At 36.3% G+C, this 15816-nt stretch overlaps 1 protein-coding gene across 1 annotated transcript; it reads left to right on the top strand.

Annotated features, from left to right (window-relative positions):
- The first annotated feature begins 5339 nt into the window (after positions 1-5339).
- On the top strand, positions 5340-14629 carry kank1b (KN motif and ankyrin repeat domains 1b). Its single transcript, XM_056458031.1, has 10 exons — positions 5340-7703; positions 7786-7872; positions 8493-8592; positions 9100-9213; positions 9302-9389; positions 10013-10232; positions 10882-11024; positions 11310-11510; positions 11643-11741; positions 14224-14629. The coding sequence occupies exons 1-10, from the start codon at positions 5780-5782 to the stop codon at positions 14281-14283; spliced, it is 3036 nt and encodes a 1011-aa protein (XP_056314006.1). The 5' UTR covers positions 5340-5779; the 3' UTR covers positions 14284-14629.
- Positions 14630-15816: the final 1187 nt, after the last annotated feature.

Here is a 15816-nt window from a genome sequence, read left to right as displayed (position 1 = left end):
ATATTATAGGTTTTGGTCTGTAAAATACATAGACAAAAAATTGATTTTTTTTTTTTAAATTCACTTTAATTTATGCATATTAATGACAAAATCTGGTAAACAACATTTTTTTTTTTTTTACTGGAGAGATGTGCTGGTTAAACATGTATTCAGATGTATTTACAATAAATGTGTACACAAACAAGCTTTCAAGTCACCCATCATCTTTTAAAGCCATAGTTCACCCAAATAATACAATTCTGTCATTGTTTACTCGCCCTTGAGTGGTTCTAAGCCAGGTTTTGGTTTTAAAATTCTCAACCAGTTTTTATTTTTTTGTTGAACACAATGAAGAGAGAATGTTGAAAACTTAACCATTGAGATCCATGATCGAAAAAAAAGTACTTGGTTACAAGTTTACAAAATTCTTAAAAATGTCTTCTTTAGTGTTCCAAAACAAAACAAAACAAAAAAACTCAAATGGGTTTGGAGTCAAATGTGAGTAAATAACAGAATTTAAATTTTTGGGTGAACTATCCCTTAAAAATATTTAAAAATAGTTTGGTATTTCATTTCATTTATATGCCATTTTTAATCACACTAATGATTAAAATGATATTTTTGTATTATATTCACATCATTATAAGTGATTTAGTTTTTAGTGAGAAAAGTTTTCATTAATTTATTTAAAAAAATGTTTTTAATACAAAGTTTTGAACAAATTATTTTTTAATTTAACAGTATGAACCCACACACTGAAAAAAAATCATTGCTTTGATTTACATTTTTTTAAGTAGTTGTAAACAATTTGGGCTGAATTTAAACAACAAATTAAGTTGAACATTTAGTTGAAAAGTTGAACATTTAATTTGTTTAAATCAACAACTTTTTTGCAGGCATATTTTTCAGTGTATTTAGCATTTAGCAAACTTTTTAAATAATGACTTTTTAAATATTGTATACAACTGCTTTATTCATGAACAATTTAACAAATATACAGAATTCTTAAGTGTACCAAATGCATGCTAAATACAGCCTTTTTCACAGTACGTTGTAATTGTTTACATTTTGCTGATAATCAACAAATGGTTCTTTTGTGGCAGCTTACGTACTGCAGTCCTAAAGTGCAATGATAGTTCATTGGAAAATACTCTTTATATCATCTAAAAACGGCAGAAACGATAAACCGATTTTGGTTAGATGTTTAGGCCTGTGTAATAAATCGGTCTGCATGTTTCAGAGAAATTCAAAAAATAACCAGCAGATGTCGACATAATCATCAAATTTAACTTCAGTTTTAACATCCCTTTCTATATTGTAACTTATTAAATTATGTATAGTATCTGCTGTTTACAGTATTAGAGTACATTTAGGGTATAATTATGTTAAATACAATTTTTTATCAGAAATAAATAGCATAATTATATGTCTGGTTATTTCCGCCAAAATAACATAATTGTTATTTAATTATACCGCCTTAAATTATGTAATAGGGAAAAGTAAGAAATAAGTTTAACAGTTTGCTAGTATAATACTCCTGTCAGAAACTAAACTATAGCTCTTTTCAACTCTTCAACTGATGGAGCTCCGTCGCTCACCTGCCGTAGCGCGTCATGGCGTCAGCAGCAACTCCTCCAAACGCACACACAGAAGAGCATGGTAAAGTTACTGCCATCACCGTCTGTTTAGGCTGAGCGTTCATAAGGGGAACCCAGGTTCAAGATAAACAAAACTGATCAGATGTAAACGCTGAGCGAGTGTTGGTGTCCATCTCTGCAGTTGTGCTTCGCTCTGGTATGTAAACAACAAACACACACACCTGCACTAATGTAGATGTGATGTATGCTGAAGGTTTTTCACTGCGTTATCTTGCCTTCCCTCTTGAACTGTCCATCAATAATTTTTGATACAGATTTGATAGATTTTGAGTGTTTTTATGAATGTAAATGTGCATTTTTAAGAGAAATGTAAATTCGAAGTATTTATTACTGGCAAATTACTGAACTAGTCATTACACTAATTTCCCCCCTGATTGTTTTTGTTTACATCAATGTTAAATGACTGGTATTAGTTTTGGACTTGGGCTCTGTGGTACAGCTAGTCTCCAGTCATTGTGTAATCCAGTGAGCTGAAGATATACTAGCCTGTACCAGGAACAGATTATGGCTATTATTGCATATTGACATATTTCTCCCCTAAAGCAAGTCTTGAGAATTAACTGGATTTGTTTCCCTCTTCCATAGCAATTCAACAAAATAGCATAATATATAGAATAAAGAGCAGAGTTTTGATATTATGTGGACAAAGTCAAACAATATGAACATTTGTTACATGCATTTGGTTATCAAGTTGTACTTTTTGTGTTTTCATAGTCTGTAAAGTATTAATTTGTGTTAGTGTTATCCATGAGCTTTTATTTATGTCTATAAATAGTTTTCTTACTTATTATTATCAGTTTTTAATTTATGTCCTTATGTCTTGATGCTCATACCATATATTTTCCTTGCACATGCATCAGTGTGCCTTCATTGGTGCATGTTTTTGTCAATGTGTCCTCTTACTGCCAAGCATTTCAGCTGACACACTGCTTACCCAAAGCAGGTCTCATGTTTCAGATATCTGTCCGCATTGACAGTGAAAGCTTTTCTGGGGTTGCATTTTTTCCCTCCCTCTTTATTTCTGTCATAATCAGAAGGGAGTGACATTACATCGTGGACACAATCGTGACCCTGGGCAACATAGCCAATCTTATATTGAGCAGGTATATTTTTGGCAACAGTCAAAAATGCATTCTATGTATATTCTGTGTGTAAAGTATAGAGTTTTTATACCCTAAATCATTCGAATATTAAGTAAAGGTCCTACTATAAATATAACTAAATTTTTGATTAGCATTGTGCTAAGAACTTAATTCGGAAAACATTAAAAGGTGATTTACTCAGTATTTAGCCCTATCCTATTGAACTATGTAAATGAAAGCTTATTTATTAGGATTTCAGATAATGCATTTATTCATTCATTCATACTTTTTTTTTTCGGCTTAGTCGCTTTTCTAATCTGCATTTTTATGCACAACCGTCTCTAGGCTGTACAGAGAATGGTCCAAAAAAGAGAAAATATACAGTGAGCGGCAGTTCTGTGGGCACAAATGCCTTATTGATGCCAGAGGTCAGAGGAGAATGGTCAGACTGGTTTAAGCTGATAGAAAGGCAACAGTAACTCAAATAACCACTTGTTACAACAGAGGTATGCAGAAGAGCATCTCTGAACGCACAACACGTCAAACCTTGAAGCGGATGGGCTACAGCAGCAGAAGACCACACAGACTGCCACTCCTGTCAGCTAAGAACAGGAAACTAAGGGTACAATTCACACAGGCTTACCAAAATTTGACAATAGAAGATTGGAACAACATTGCCTAGTCTGATGAGTCTTGATTTCTGTAGTGATATTTGGATGGTAGGGTCAGAATTTGGCACCAGCAACATGAAAGCATGGATCCATCCTGCCTCGTATCAATGGTTTAGGCTGGTGGTGGTGGTGTAATGGTGTGAAGGATATTTTCTTTGCACACTTTGGGCCCATTAGTACCAACTGAGCATTGTGTCAACACCACAGCCTACACCACTGAGTATTGTTGCTGACCATGTCCATCCCTTTATCACCACAGTGTACCCATCTTCTGATGACTACTTCCAGCAGGATAACGCACTATTTCATAAAGCATGGATCATCTCATACTGATTTCTTGAACATGACTATGAGTTTACTGTACTCAAACGGCCTCAACAGTTGCCAGATCTCAATTCAATAGAGCACCTTTGGGATGTGGTGGAATGGGAAATTCATATTATGGATGTGCAGCTGACAAATCTGCAGAAACTAATCTGCTATTATGTCAATATAGACCAAAATCTCTGAGTAATATTTCCAGTACCTTTTTGAATCTATGCCACAAAGGCTTAAAGCAGTTCTGAAGGCAAAAGGGGGTTCAACTTGATGCTAGTAAGGTCTATCTAATAAAGTAGCCAGTGAGTGTATATTCTATATTCATCAGAGGCTTTCAGACATGTTCATTCAAATGCTAAAGGATGTTGAATGATTTCCTTATAATTTGTTTGTCTTCCATCCTCTATCTTATATTTGAGGTGATGTGTCGCAGATCTACACAAGGCTTCTTATATTTCTCCAGTAGGGGGCAGTATATGAATATATTCATTTAATGAAATTGATGACTGAAGAGTTGCAAACTTTACCTTTATCTGTGTTAACCACAAATAACCAAATACATAGCTTTATGCACTAAAGCAGGTTATACATAAAATAGTGGATCAGAGTGACTTATATAAATAAACTGGCAAAGGAGTAGAACTGATTATCATTAACTGGGTTAAATTCATCAGTTTGTTTAGCAATATGCACAGTTCCATGGAAAACCACAGTAATTTTTCAGATTCAGTCTGTTCAATTTTAAAACGATTTAGTTCAATATAATTGTCAAAGTGTCTAATGGGCTCTGATTTTATATTCTTGTCTGTAATTGTTTCCCCAGTGTATTTACAGCTGAGAAGGGAGAAATTTTATCTGTGGTGTTGTCAGTCAGCAGCTGTCATGACTCAAGAAACGCACTTCCACCTTAATCAACAAGGTAAGCAAGTGTTTGTTTTTTAAATTGCAATCTATTTCTTAATATTGTAAGAGCAGGTTTATGTTAGGTAGTTTTTATTTTTTTCAGCTTAAAGGCAGTGTTAGTTTAGCTTTTTTATTACTTTTTGACAGAAAAGTTTTGCCAGAGTGATGAAAGAGGAAGGGAATTTAAAAAAAGCAGTGGGAGGAGAGAAACACAAAATAAGAAGCTGAAGGCCTCCTGTTGGAGAAGAACAGACGGAGTAATGCAGGGACAGAGAGAAGAAAGAGAACATTTGAACTTAACTAGATATTTATGAAAGCTGCAACATTATATTCTGTGAAAATTCAAAACTGCAGGTAAGACAATGTATAAATATCTCCTCTTTAGTTGTAGTTTCTCCTGAAGGAATGCATATTTTGTACAGAAATCAGAGACATTTGAAAAGATACTCTGAATATAAAGTTTTTATATGCATGTACTGGATGTTCTACTTTCATTCTTAATTCTGAAATGTGTTTTGTATTTTTCTTTTTGTAAGTCTCAGATTTATTCAGTTTTTTTCCATTTCTATTTTATACCATTTTTTAGGCATGTTAGTCATTTCCTCACTCATTTCATGTTTTTAGCTTTGAACTGTATTTCCTTTCTCATTATTGAACAGTTTCACAATACAAATAGGATTTTTTTTTCATCTGTCAAAGTCATTTTGTCTTCATTGTTTAAACAGATTGGAGTGAGATCACTTCTGACACTTTCCAGAGAAGCCCATTCAGCGTTAATACACCATATGGGTACCAGCTCGACTTAGACTTTGTTAAGTATGTGGATGATATTGAACGAAGTGACACCATTCGGCGATTGCATTTCAACAAACGGCCTGGGGTGGCAAATGCTGCCTCCGAGCCACAACAGCCCATAAACCCCACGCACTGGATTTCCTCAGAGTCACTGTCCTCAGTGAGCAGTGATGAAGCCAAGAAAACCTCTTCATCTTCTTCTGTCAACAGCAGAAGACCACCACTTCCCCATTCCAAACTTAAAACTTCCAGTCAAAGAGCTGAGGTCCCGCAAGACCTAATCACCTGTCAGAGGAATGTGGAAGGAAAGCCCACACCAACCACACAACCACCTACCCCAGCCAAATCCAACCCTGTAGTGGAAAAGACTTTGATGGAAACATGCAGACGTTTGGAACATGAGAAAGGCTCGTTGCAGCAAGCACCTCCCGAGCCACAGCCACGGCGTAGACTGGCCAGTTTTGGTGGTCTGGGATCTAGTGGTACCTTGTCTCCATACACAAGCTGGAGTGCCCTAAATCAAGGTGCTAAGATGACAGTTCTAGACCAGCCCAGAGAACGCACCTTGCTATTGGGCAGCGCCCTTAAAATCAGCCCCTCGAGCTCTGGCCGGGCATCTCCAGCTAGTGGTGTGAGCCCGCTCCATCTGCAGATGGTCAGGGATCAGATGGCAACTGCTTTACAAAGGTTAAAGGATTTGGAGGAGCAAGTAAAGGCCATACCTCTACTACAGGTCAAGATCTCTGTTTTGCAAGAAGAAAAGAGACAACTGGCTGCCTTGGTCAAGAGCCAAGATCAAGATCAAAAATCAGACTCTAACATAGACAAAGAATATATCAACAAACCACCTGTGGAGGGTTGGGAGCAGAACACCATGTCTACATTGACAGATTTCCAACAGCTCAGTGTTGAAATGCAACTGCTTGAAAGGAAGATCCAGGATGCACGTCTTGAATCTTCAGCCTTCAAGATAAGGGATCTAGAGTCTGTTGCAGTTGACAGGGGCATTGATGAAGCCTTTTGTAAGGATGTTACCATTGGTGCAAAACTTGAGACTCGGTCAGTTGCTGTCAGCGTTACTGAGACTATGCTAGGGGTGGTATCTGACAAAGAAGAGTTGCAACAGCAGACCATACAGAATTTAACCAACCATGTTCAGATACTGGAGGCTGAGCTAAAAGAAGCAATGCTTAAGTCAGAAATGGGTCGGATGAGGAGTGAGCTTCGTGAAGCAGAAGCGAGAAACCGTACCGACAAGAGTTCCACTGCACAACCTTTGGTCAAATGCACTGCAACTCAGACAGGGTCTCAAAATCACACTAATCTTTTGAATTTGGCTGTTAGGGAAGAATTAGGAAGGATTTCTGTTGGAGTCTCCTGCAAACCCGAGGTGAAGGTTGTCTCGTCTGGCGCAGATACTCCTATGGTAGATTGGGAAGTACGAAGAAGAGTAGAGCGAAAAGATCAATGTGTTGGAGGCAAGTGTGCAAAAACACAGAGTCAAGGTGTTGGGACAAAAGTATGCATGTTTGATGCCACCACAATTACTTTAGAGACAATGAAGAACAGGAGGAACATTTCCTATCGAACGGTGGGCTGTGGTGACTATATAGTCAATGCGGACCTCAGACCAATCAAATCCTTTGTTTCCCAAGGAACTATCACTGACCCCATCAGAAGTGCTGACTTGGGTGTAATGGCAATTCCTCAGACTGTGTCGCAGCGTACCAGCACAGCCTTTTGCACTATCTCACGCAGCACCAGTACTTTGCAGGACTGGGTCTCCGAAGCCAGCACCAACACAAAGCACACACTCACCAGAGAAAGACACACCAACACCGCTAACACAGTCACCAGATCTCTGGCAATTGGGGATGGAAAGATTTGTGACAGAGTGGCTGCTGTTCAAATGCGAACTGTTGGAACCACTGCATACCTAGAAGGGTGCACAAGTTCTCCTAATGTCCCAAATGTAAAGACACGTGACATTGGTGTTGGGATGGCAAATATAAATGAGAATATCCTCATCGGACTTCATACACGGAACATTGCTTGTGGCCCATCGCGTCTCCCGGATCCAGTCAAAACGCGTAGCATCGGTGTAGAAGTGGGAGACGGTAGGATACGTGACCCAGAGGGTCAGATGTTTGTGCAGAACGAGCCTGGTCTTGATCATTACATAGATCGCATGCAGAAATTACTTAAAGAACAGCAGGACCTGTTAACAGACAGTCACACTGGGTCAAAACCTGACCTCATTCTCCAATCCCAGTTCTACTTAGATGAACAAATTGGAGGTAATGTTGTGTATATTTGCATGTCTGTCTTTTTAGATGCTTTCAGCTAATTACTTGCTTTGATTCTCTTTCTTATCGCCAGTTACTGAGCACAGCCAGGCATCACATGAGGCTTCAGGCATTAAACCGAAGAATCAAATGCAGTTGCAGATGTCCACTGCTCTTCATGGTATATTTTTACACGTCAAAGGCATCTCAAGTCAGTTAACAAAGAAAAGGAAAGTTAGCAAAGTTAGTAAAGCATCCATGTAGAAATGACCCCACCCGACAAAGGATACAAAAAGAAGCCGAATAGAGAAGGCTTTTTTTCAGAGCAGTCCCTTTGCTGTGGAATTTGTACAGGCGGTGAAAATAGCTCCCTCTGGTTTGTCTTTTGGCTGAATGAGCCCTACACTTAGAATATTTGGGTTGTTGTTGGCTTATGTGGAATGCTCTCATGTCCTCTGGTATGTGGCAGGCAGAGGAATGAATACCACTCACACTGCAAACCTCATGGTTTCTGAAATGCTGTAATGCCTGTTTCATGAGTCCTTAATACAGAATAAAAAGAGCCTTCAGCAGGTGCTTGTGTGTGCATGCTTAGGTGATGTCAAAAGGGGCGAATCATTCAGTTGGCTTTAAACCTTTTTTCATAAAAAGAACCAGTAAATGTTGTATTTTCAGTGTATATTATTGCAAGTAAAGGGAGATGAACATCAACTATATGCAGATTTATTTCTAACTTAAGTATGAATTTTAAGCTTGAACTTATTTTAAGAAATGCAATATTGAAATATGCGGCCTTTTCAGGCTCGTCCATTGATGACCGCTGTGCCAGATCTATCATGAAAAGGAAAAGCACCAATCTGATGTCCTCGGATAGTATGAAGACTAAAAGTGCAGCAGTTGGGTAAATAAAGTATTTCATTATTTAATCATATCTAGTACAATAAACTCAAAGCTCAGAATGATGGAAATATTTAACAATTCAATATTCAATAATAAAACATTCAATAATTATATTATATATATATATATATATATATATATATATATATATATATATATATATATATATATATATATGTATGTGTGTATGTATGGTATGTATGTATGTATGTATGTATGTATGTATGTATGTATGTATGTGTATATATATATATATATATATATATATATATATATATATATATATATATATATATATATATATATATATATATATATATATATAAAGAAACTGGAGGTCATTGTTCTCTGTAGTTTTTTTGTTGTTGTCCTATTTGAATGTCAGTGGCTACTAGTAGAAGAACAGTACCTTGCTGAATTAGAGCGGTTTATCATAGCACTGGCTTGTGCAATGCATGTGCTTTTTATTTTATTAATACACATTTTTGCATTGTCCATACATACACAGAGGTATTGTGGTCCCCATTTCTGAGAGTGGTGATCCTGAGGATGAAGAGAAGAAAAAGAGGGAGAAAGAAGAGAGCGCCAAAATTAAAGTGAAGATTCTTAAGAGAAAAGAAAGGTTCATGTATATAACAAGATTTGTTTCATGACTGCAAGATGAAACAGCTCAGCCAATATTAAATTGTGTCTTGTTTTCTACTGCATAGGTATAGATTCAGTGAGAAGATGCTTTCTGTGTGCCAAACTCTCGAGGTTCACCTCAATGGCAGCAAAACCATATCCAATAGAGAACATGTGAGTTACAGAACCATAACGAAGATCTGAGATGTAAAATCTATACTCTTATTCTTTCGATTACAGCTCATTTTTATTGTATTGACTTTTCTGAATAATTAGTCATTTCACCCACATTGTTTGTGGCTTCTAGTTGTTTAGTCGCTTCGTCAAACACATAACATGTTCAGAATGTGTTGAACCATGTCAGGTCTATAGTATGAAAAAAATAAAGAATCTTATGGGAATGAATTCTTAAAGTTCAGAAATATTTAACTTACCAACAAAAAATGTGCAAACCAAACATAAATTGATGCATTGTGGAGCTGTATTTTACAGTCTGAAAAACTGCAGGGAAGTTGTTGATGTGCACTATGTTTACCCTCTCTTATCCTCATCCCATAATTACCCACTGCAATATAGATCAGTTTGTTCGGTCCTCTGTGGGATTTGGGGAAGTTTGAAATTATAGTGTTGCTGTATTTTGTTTTTGTGTTAAAAGTCATTCAAGTCCGCTTGTGACTCCTGCGTTTGTTTATTTGGTTTTATTCTTGGAATTGTAAGTCTAAAAAGTGTCTGTGGTTTCTCTACTCAACTTTCTTTTGTCTAATTTTTCTGCATTTTGTCTGTTTGTTTTGTGAAAGCGCTCCTGTCTGGGCACAGTGCAACAGGAGTGGTTCTGTGTGTCCAGTCAAAAGAGGGTTTGCCCACAGATCGTGGAAGACTTCCTCTTCGCCTGCTGCCAAGTCTCGCCAGACGTCCTCTGCTATGTGGCCAACATGGCTGACCAAAATGGCAACACCGCCCTGCACTACAGCGTGTCTCACTCTAATTTCAGTGTAGTAAAGGTTCTGCTTGCTGCAGGTACACTGAATTGTATTAATATATAGTTTGAGGTCAATCCATAAAATTGCACACAAGATTAAACTTAAATATATATATATATATATATATATATATATATATATATATATATATATATATATATATATATATATATATATATATATATATATATATATATATATATATATATATATATATATATGTTATGAATGCTGTTAAATTTATCACGATTTCTTGCAATTTATTATAAATATTATCATCATTTCCATTAAACTATTAGTCATTTTAACTTTGAAAAAGAATTTTTTTCTGAGCTCTAAATCAATATATTAAATTGACTTATGATTTTCGTGGCTGAAGACTGAGTTCATGGGTGATAAATTCATCTTTCTATTGCAATAATAAGTTTTTAAAATATATTTAGATTGAATGCGTTGCACTAATATTTCACAGTATTACTGACAGCAACAGACACTTGGGTTGAATCAGATCTGTGTGCTACTCCTGTTTATGTCTGTCCTATCTTATATCATTGCTTTTGTGGTCATGGAATGTCTTAGAATGTTGGTAATCTAGTGTCGATATCTTGCAAATTTGGATCAGATTTGGATCAATGGAAAAACTATCAAGTATTTTATGAATTGATTAATAATTTATTCTCATACAGGTGTGTGTAATATTGATCATCAGAATAAGGCCGGCTATACTCCCATAATGCTAGCCTCCCTGGCTGCAGTGGAAACTAAAGAAGACATGATGGTGGTACAAGACCTTTTCAGCAGAGGTGACGTTAATGCCAAGGCCAGCCAGGTACCTGACCCTTTTTGCATGTGTGTATGCAGGGGTGTAGCGGATATTTTAAAAGTGTGGGGGACAGCTGTATGAGATCCAAAAGTTTACGTTCATATAGTTATTAATCACCTGTTTCTAAATGGTCTGTCTCTAAAAGTGAGGGAGACGTATTCCCCCTTATCCTTCGGGTTGCTATGTCCCTGTTTGTATGAACATTGACACGTGATCATCCAGTATTTAAAGAGGATCTGTGATTTTTCTTTTTTTTTACTTTTCGTGTTTACTGGACTGTTTTCTTCTCAGGCTGGTCAGACAGCTCTCATGCTAGCAGTCAGTCATGGGCGTTTGGATATGGTGCAGGCTCTGCTGTCTTCTGGGGCAGAGGTCAACATCCAGGATGATGAGGGCTCATCTGCACTCATGTGTGCTGGTGAACACGGCCATGCTGACATTGTCAAAGTCTTACTGGCCCAGCCAGGCTGTGATGCCACACTGACTGACAATGTGAGTAACCACATGACTGTCTGACAGAAATAATTAGTCATTTGGGATTTAGATTTGTGTTCTTGCTTAAATGTGTTTGTGACCTTTGTGTCTGTGCTTTGCTTGGTGTGTTTTGTGTCTGTGTACTGGAAGGATGAAAGCACTGCTCTGTCTATAGCTCTGGAGGCCGGACACAAAGATATAGCAATGCTCATCTATGCACATGTCAACTACTCAAAGAGCCAGCCTAGGGTATGACTGTTTCTTATTTATGTTTATGCTTTCTCATTGCATATCATTTTTTTAAGCACACAAGTGTACTGAGTTTTTTATTTGTAAAAAGGGTATAAAACTATTTGAGCTTTTTTGCTTTCAACCACTTTCAGAGATACACTTCCTGACAAAAGTCTTGTCGTCGATCATAGTTGTAAAAGAAACAAATAATAACTTGAATTTTAGTTGATCATTTGGAAAAGTGGCAGAAGGCCGATTTTTCTCATGAACCATATGTTGAACTGCATTCTTATCATCAGAAATTATGCAGAAGACCTATTGCAGACAACCTATTATAAGAGACAGAAATCAGTCAAGTTTGGTGAAGGAAAAATCATGGTTTGGTGTTACATTCGGTATGGTGGTGTGTGACAGATCTGCAGAGTGGATAGCAAAATCATCAGCCTGAGGTATCAAGACATTTGTTCTACCCATTACATTACAAACCACAGGAGAGGGCAAATTCTTCAGCAGGATAGCGCTCCTTCTTATACTTCAGCCTCCACATCAAATTTTCTGAAAGCAAAGAACGTAAAAGTGCTCCAGAATTGGCCAGCCAAGTCACCAGAAATGAACATTATTGAGCATGTCTGGGGTAAGATGAAGGAGGAGACATTAAAGATGAATACAAAGAATCTTGATGAACTCTGAGAGTCCTGCAGGAGCGCTTTCTTGGCCATTCCAGATGACTTTATTAGTAAGTGATTTGAGTCATTGCAGAGATGTATGGATGCAGTCCTCCAAGCTCATGAGAGTCATACACAATATTCATTCTTTTTGCACTGCACCATGACTTTATATTCTATACTGTACATTATTTCTGTGAAGTGACAAGACTTTTGTCTAAGCAAAGTCAGACTTTACTGTCCTAATTAAATAATTAAAAACTAATTAAAGGCATGATCATATTTTATTTTGGTAAAATAAGTGTAATCTAGAGGCATTTGCCTTTCATATTAGCCACTTTTGATACCAATTGATCAACTAGAAGTCAAGTTTTTATTTGTTGTTCCTAAAACTTGGATAGGCGACAAGACTTTTGTCAGGTAGTGTAGTCAAAAACACATTTGATTGTATTGCTTTTGAGTTGTAGATGCTCATGTGGTTGGGTGAGTTTAAGCAGCCACTAAAGACCAGCTGTTCTGTACCTACTGACCTCATTTAAACATTATGCGATGTGTGCTTATACATTATAGAAGTTAAAGAAGTTATACATTATAAAAGTCTGTTTGCTAGATGAGATTTAAAGGGATAGTTCACCCAAAATTATTAATTCTGTGATCATTTGCTCACCCTCCACTGGTTTCAAAGCCGTTTGAGTTTTGTTTTATGTTAAAAGCAGAGGTTTATATATATTGAAGAATGTTGTAATGTTGCAGTCGTTGACTTTTTTTGCTCCTTTAATGGATGTTAATTGCTGTTGATATCCAGGATTCTTCAGTATATTTGTTTTGTGTTCAACAGAAAAAATAAATAAAAGTTTAGAACCACTTATGTGTGAGAAAATGATGAGTACACTTTTTTGGGGGTGAACTATCCTTTTAAAAACTGTGCAGTCTATAATTGTAATTTGGTTTGAGGACAAAAAAGGATCATATACCCACAATGTTTAGTTTAGTTTTGCTGCTATCAGAGCAGGAATGAAAGCTGCTGCTTGGCATGTTCTTTTCCGCCGTCTTTTTTCATGTTCATAAACTTAAATAATAAAGTGAACTTAAAAATACCAGAATAATCCAAAAGTTAACTTTTATCTAAAATTAACAACCATATTTAATTTTTTCTTTCACAAAAAGTTACTAGTATTTGACTACAAATTAAACTTTTGAAATATAGCCATGTTCTTGCATTCTCTTCAGAGAGCATCTGTGGCACAGTGCTGTGAACTGGTGCATTTCCTTGATTAAATTCAGCTTTGTGAGTGTTTTATTTAATGTATAAAATATATCAAATGTATGTTGGTTTGCATAAATGATTAACAGCACATATAAATAAAATACATGATATGTTTTACTTATATTTCCCAGCTCATAATGTATATATAATAAATTTTACTGCTTTAATATTTACACAGTATTTTTAATTTCCGTCATCAGGTTGTTTGTTGAAAGTGTACAAAATAGACATATTAGAGATATGATAAAACACAATCTTTCACCGTGTTTTTGCAGTTTGTTATACTTTAAATATTGTTTTGCATTCCTTTTTTGTACCTCTAAGCTTTAGTTTAGTGTTGACACCTTGTGGACAGATTTATTAATGCAAAAATAATTGTAAAAGCTTGTGTGGGGAGGCTGTGCACATACAAAATGCATATTTTTTATTGACAATGAGATTCTATTCACACCCACTGTTTTTATATCCTACTATACACATCAAAACCAATGTATAATTTGAACATTGCCAATCACATATATTTCCTAATTGGCAGCACAATTGTTTTTGTGTCTATGTTTGTATTCAGTCACAGAGTTCTCCTCGAAGCAAGACTCCACCTGCTTCTCGTACCAGCTCTTCTGATTGATATGACATGCTCTCTTCATCCAGTCAAACATCCCTTCTGAACTACCTGTTGAATCACACGACGAATATTACCGCACTTCATTCTCTGCTGTATAAATAAGCCATATGATCTGCTTCCTTCAATACTGATTGCTATAATTCTCAAATATTAACACTGCAGTTTGCAGTATTAAAGAACTATATTTTAACATTGACTGATTTATTATGATAGAAAGCTGCATGCCATAACAGTTTTAAATGTAAATTATATAATATTATATGCATTTTAGGATACTGTATAGGTGTTGTGTACAAACATATTTAGCTTGGTTTAATTACTTTTCCCCACGTAAAATTTTAAGAAATTTTAAAATGAATGATCTGTAAATGTCAAGTGTATATACTCTTTAAATAAAAATGTGCTTACATCACCACCTTGTGTTTACTGTAAATATTGCATCACTTACTGTCCTGAGTTTTTTAGGCTGAACTAAAAAATACAGTTGTAATGCCACCTAATGGTGAAAAGGTGGACTGCATCTGAGCAGAGAATTGGTAGAAAAAAGGCAGTATTTGTGATTTGATATTAGTACTAGATAATAGCCTATAGTAACAATCCGATTATTGAAAATCATTAGGGAAATGCCGTGATTCACCTATTAAATCGCATTCATTTAGAATCTGAAGAAGTGAATGACATTGTTGGTTCAGTCTGATTCATTCGGCTCATCGCTCACCAGTTCAAAACTGTTTAAACAGTAAGAGCGCGCGGGATGAAGCTGAATACAAACTTGAAATATGTCCGTGAGGAAAAAGCTCTTTGTCAAGTTCAGGATCCGAGTGAGCGGTGAAAATCTACAGGTAATGACATCGGCCAAAGGTGGCATCAAAACAGACGTAAACAATTAACTCTTAACTCGTTGACATTAGCAGAAAAAAAACACCTTGCTGCGTGAATATGGCTGCACTTCATCGTAAAGTAGGCTACTTGTCATAAACACGTCTTTACATTTGTACTTGCCTAAGAAATCTGCCCAAGAAACTTATTCCCTGTTTATAAGTTATATTGTTCATGGGTTAAGGTCAGGTTCTTAAGTTTAGGTAAAGAGGCCTTACTATACTATATAGGGCATTTTAATGTCTAGCTAAATGCGGAACAGGACTGTGAAGTAAAATGTTGCATAATTACTAACGTTAAAGTACAACAGTGCCTTGTTTTTAAAATGTAACTATGCTACTTACTTTTCTGCTTAATTTGTAATGTTAGGCCTTTTGTGCTTGCAGACTATCTCTAGCCTTCATCTGCGGAATTATACACTGGTATTAGGCTATGTAGCAGAGATACCCGAAGTAGGCCCGCGGGCCAAAACTGGCCCTTGGTAACGTTTGATCTGGCACGCCATCCCAACTGAAAAGATAGGGAGAATGCCCTTAGTGATGTAAACACTTTCAGCAAGACATCTGCGTCAAATCAAAGTAAGCTTCAGCATTGAACTTGTGTTATAAATGAGATTGTTTTACTGTCATAAGTTAATTATAAAATGTTAAAATGATA

This window comes from Danio aesculapii, chromosome 5 (assembly GCF_903798145.1).
Source record: "Danio aesculapii chromosome 5, fDanAes4.1, whole genome shotgun sequence".
Classification (NCBI taxonomy): domain Eukaryota; kingdom Metazoa; phylum Chordata; class Actinopteri; order Cypriniformes; family Danionidae; genus Danio; species Danio aesculapii.
This window is presented reverse-complemented; position numbering and strand designations above follow the sequence as displayed.

Bases quoted from the DNA above. Each gene is read 5' to 3' on its own strand.
- kank1b (XM_056458031.1), top strand. From the start codon at position 5,780: ATGGAAACATGCAGACGTTTGGAACATGAGAAAGGCTCGTTGCAGCAA. The intron at 10,233-10,881 runs GTACACTGAATT...ATTCTCATACAG, and splicing joins AAAGGTTCTGCTTGCTGCAG to GTGTGTGTAATATTGATCAT. The intron at 11,511-11,642 runs GTGAGTAACCAC...GTGTACTGGAAG, and splicing joins ATGCCACACTGACTGACAAT to GATGAAAGCACTGCTCTGTC.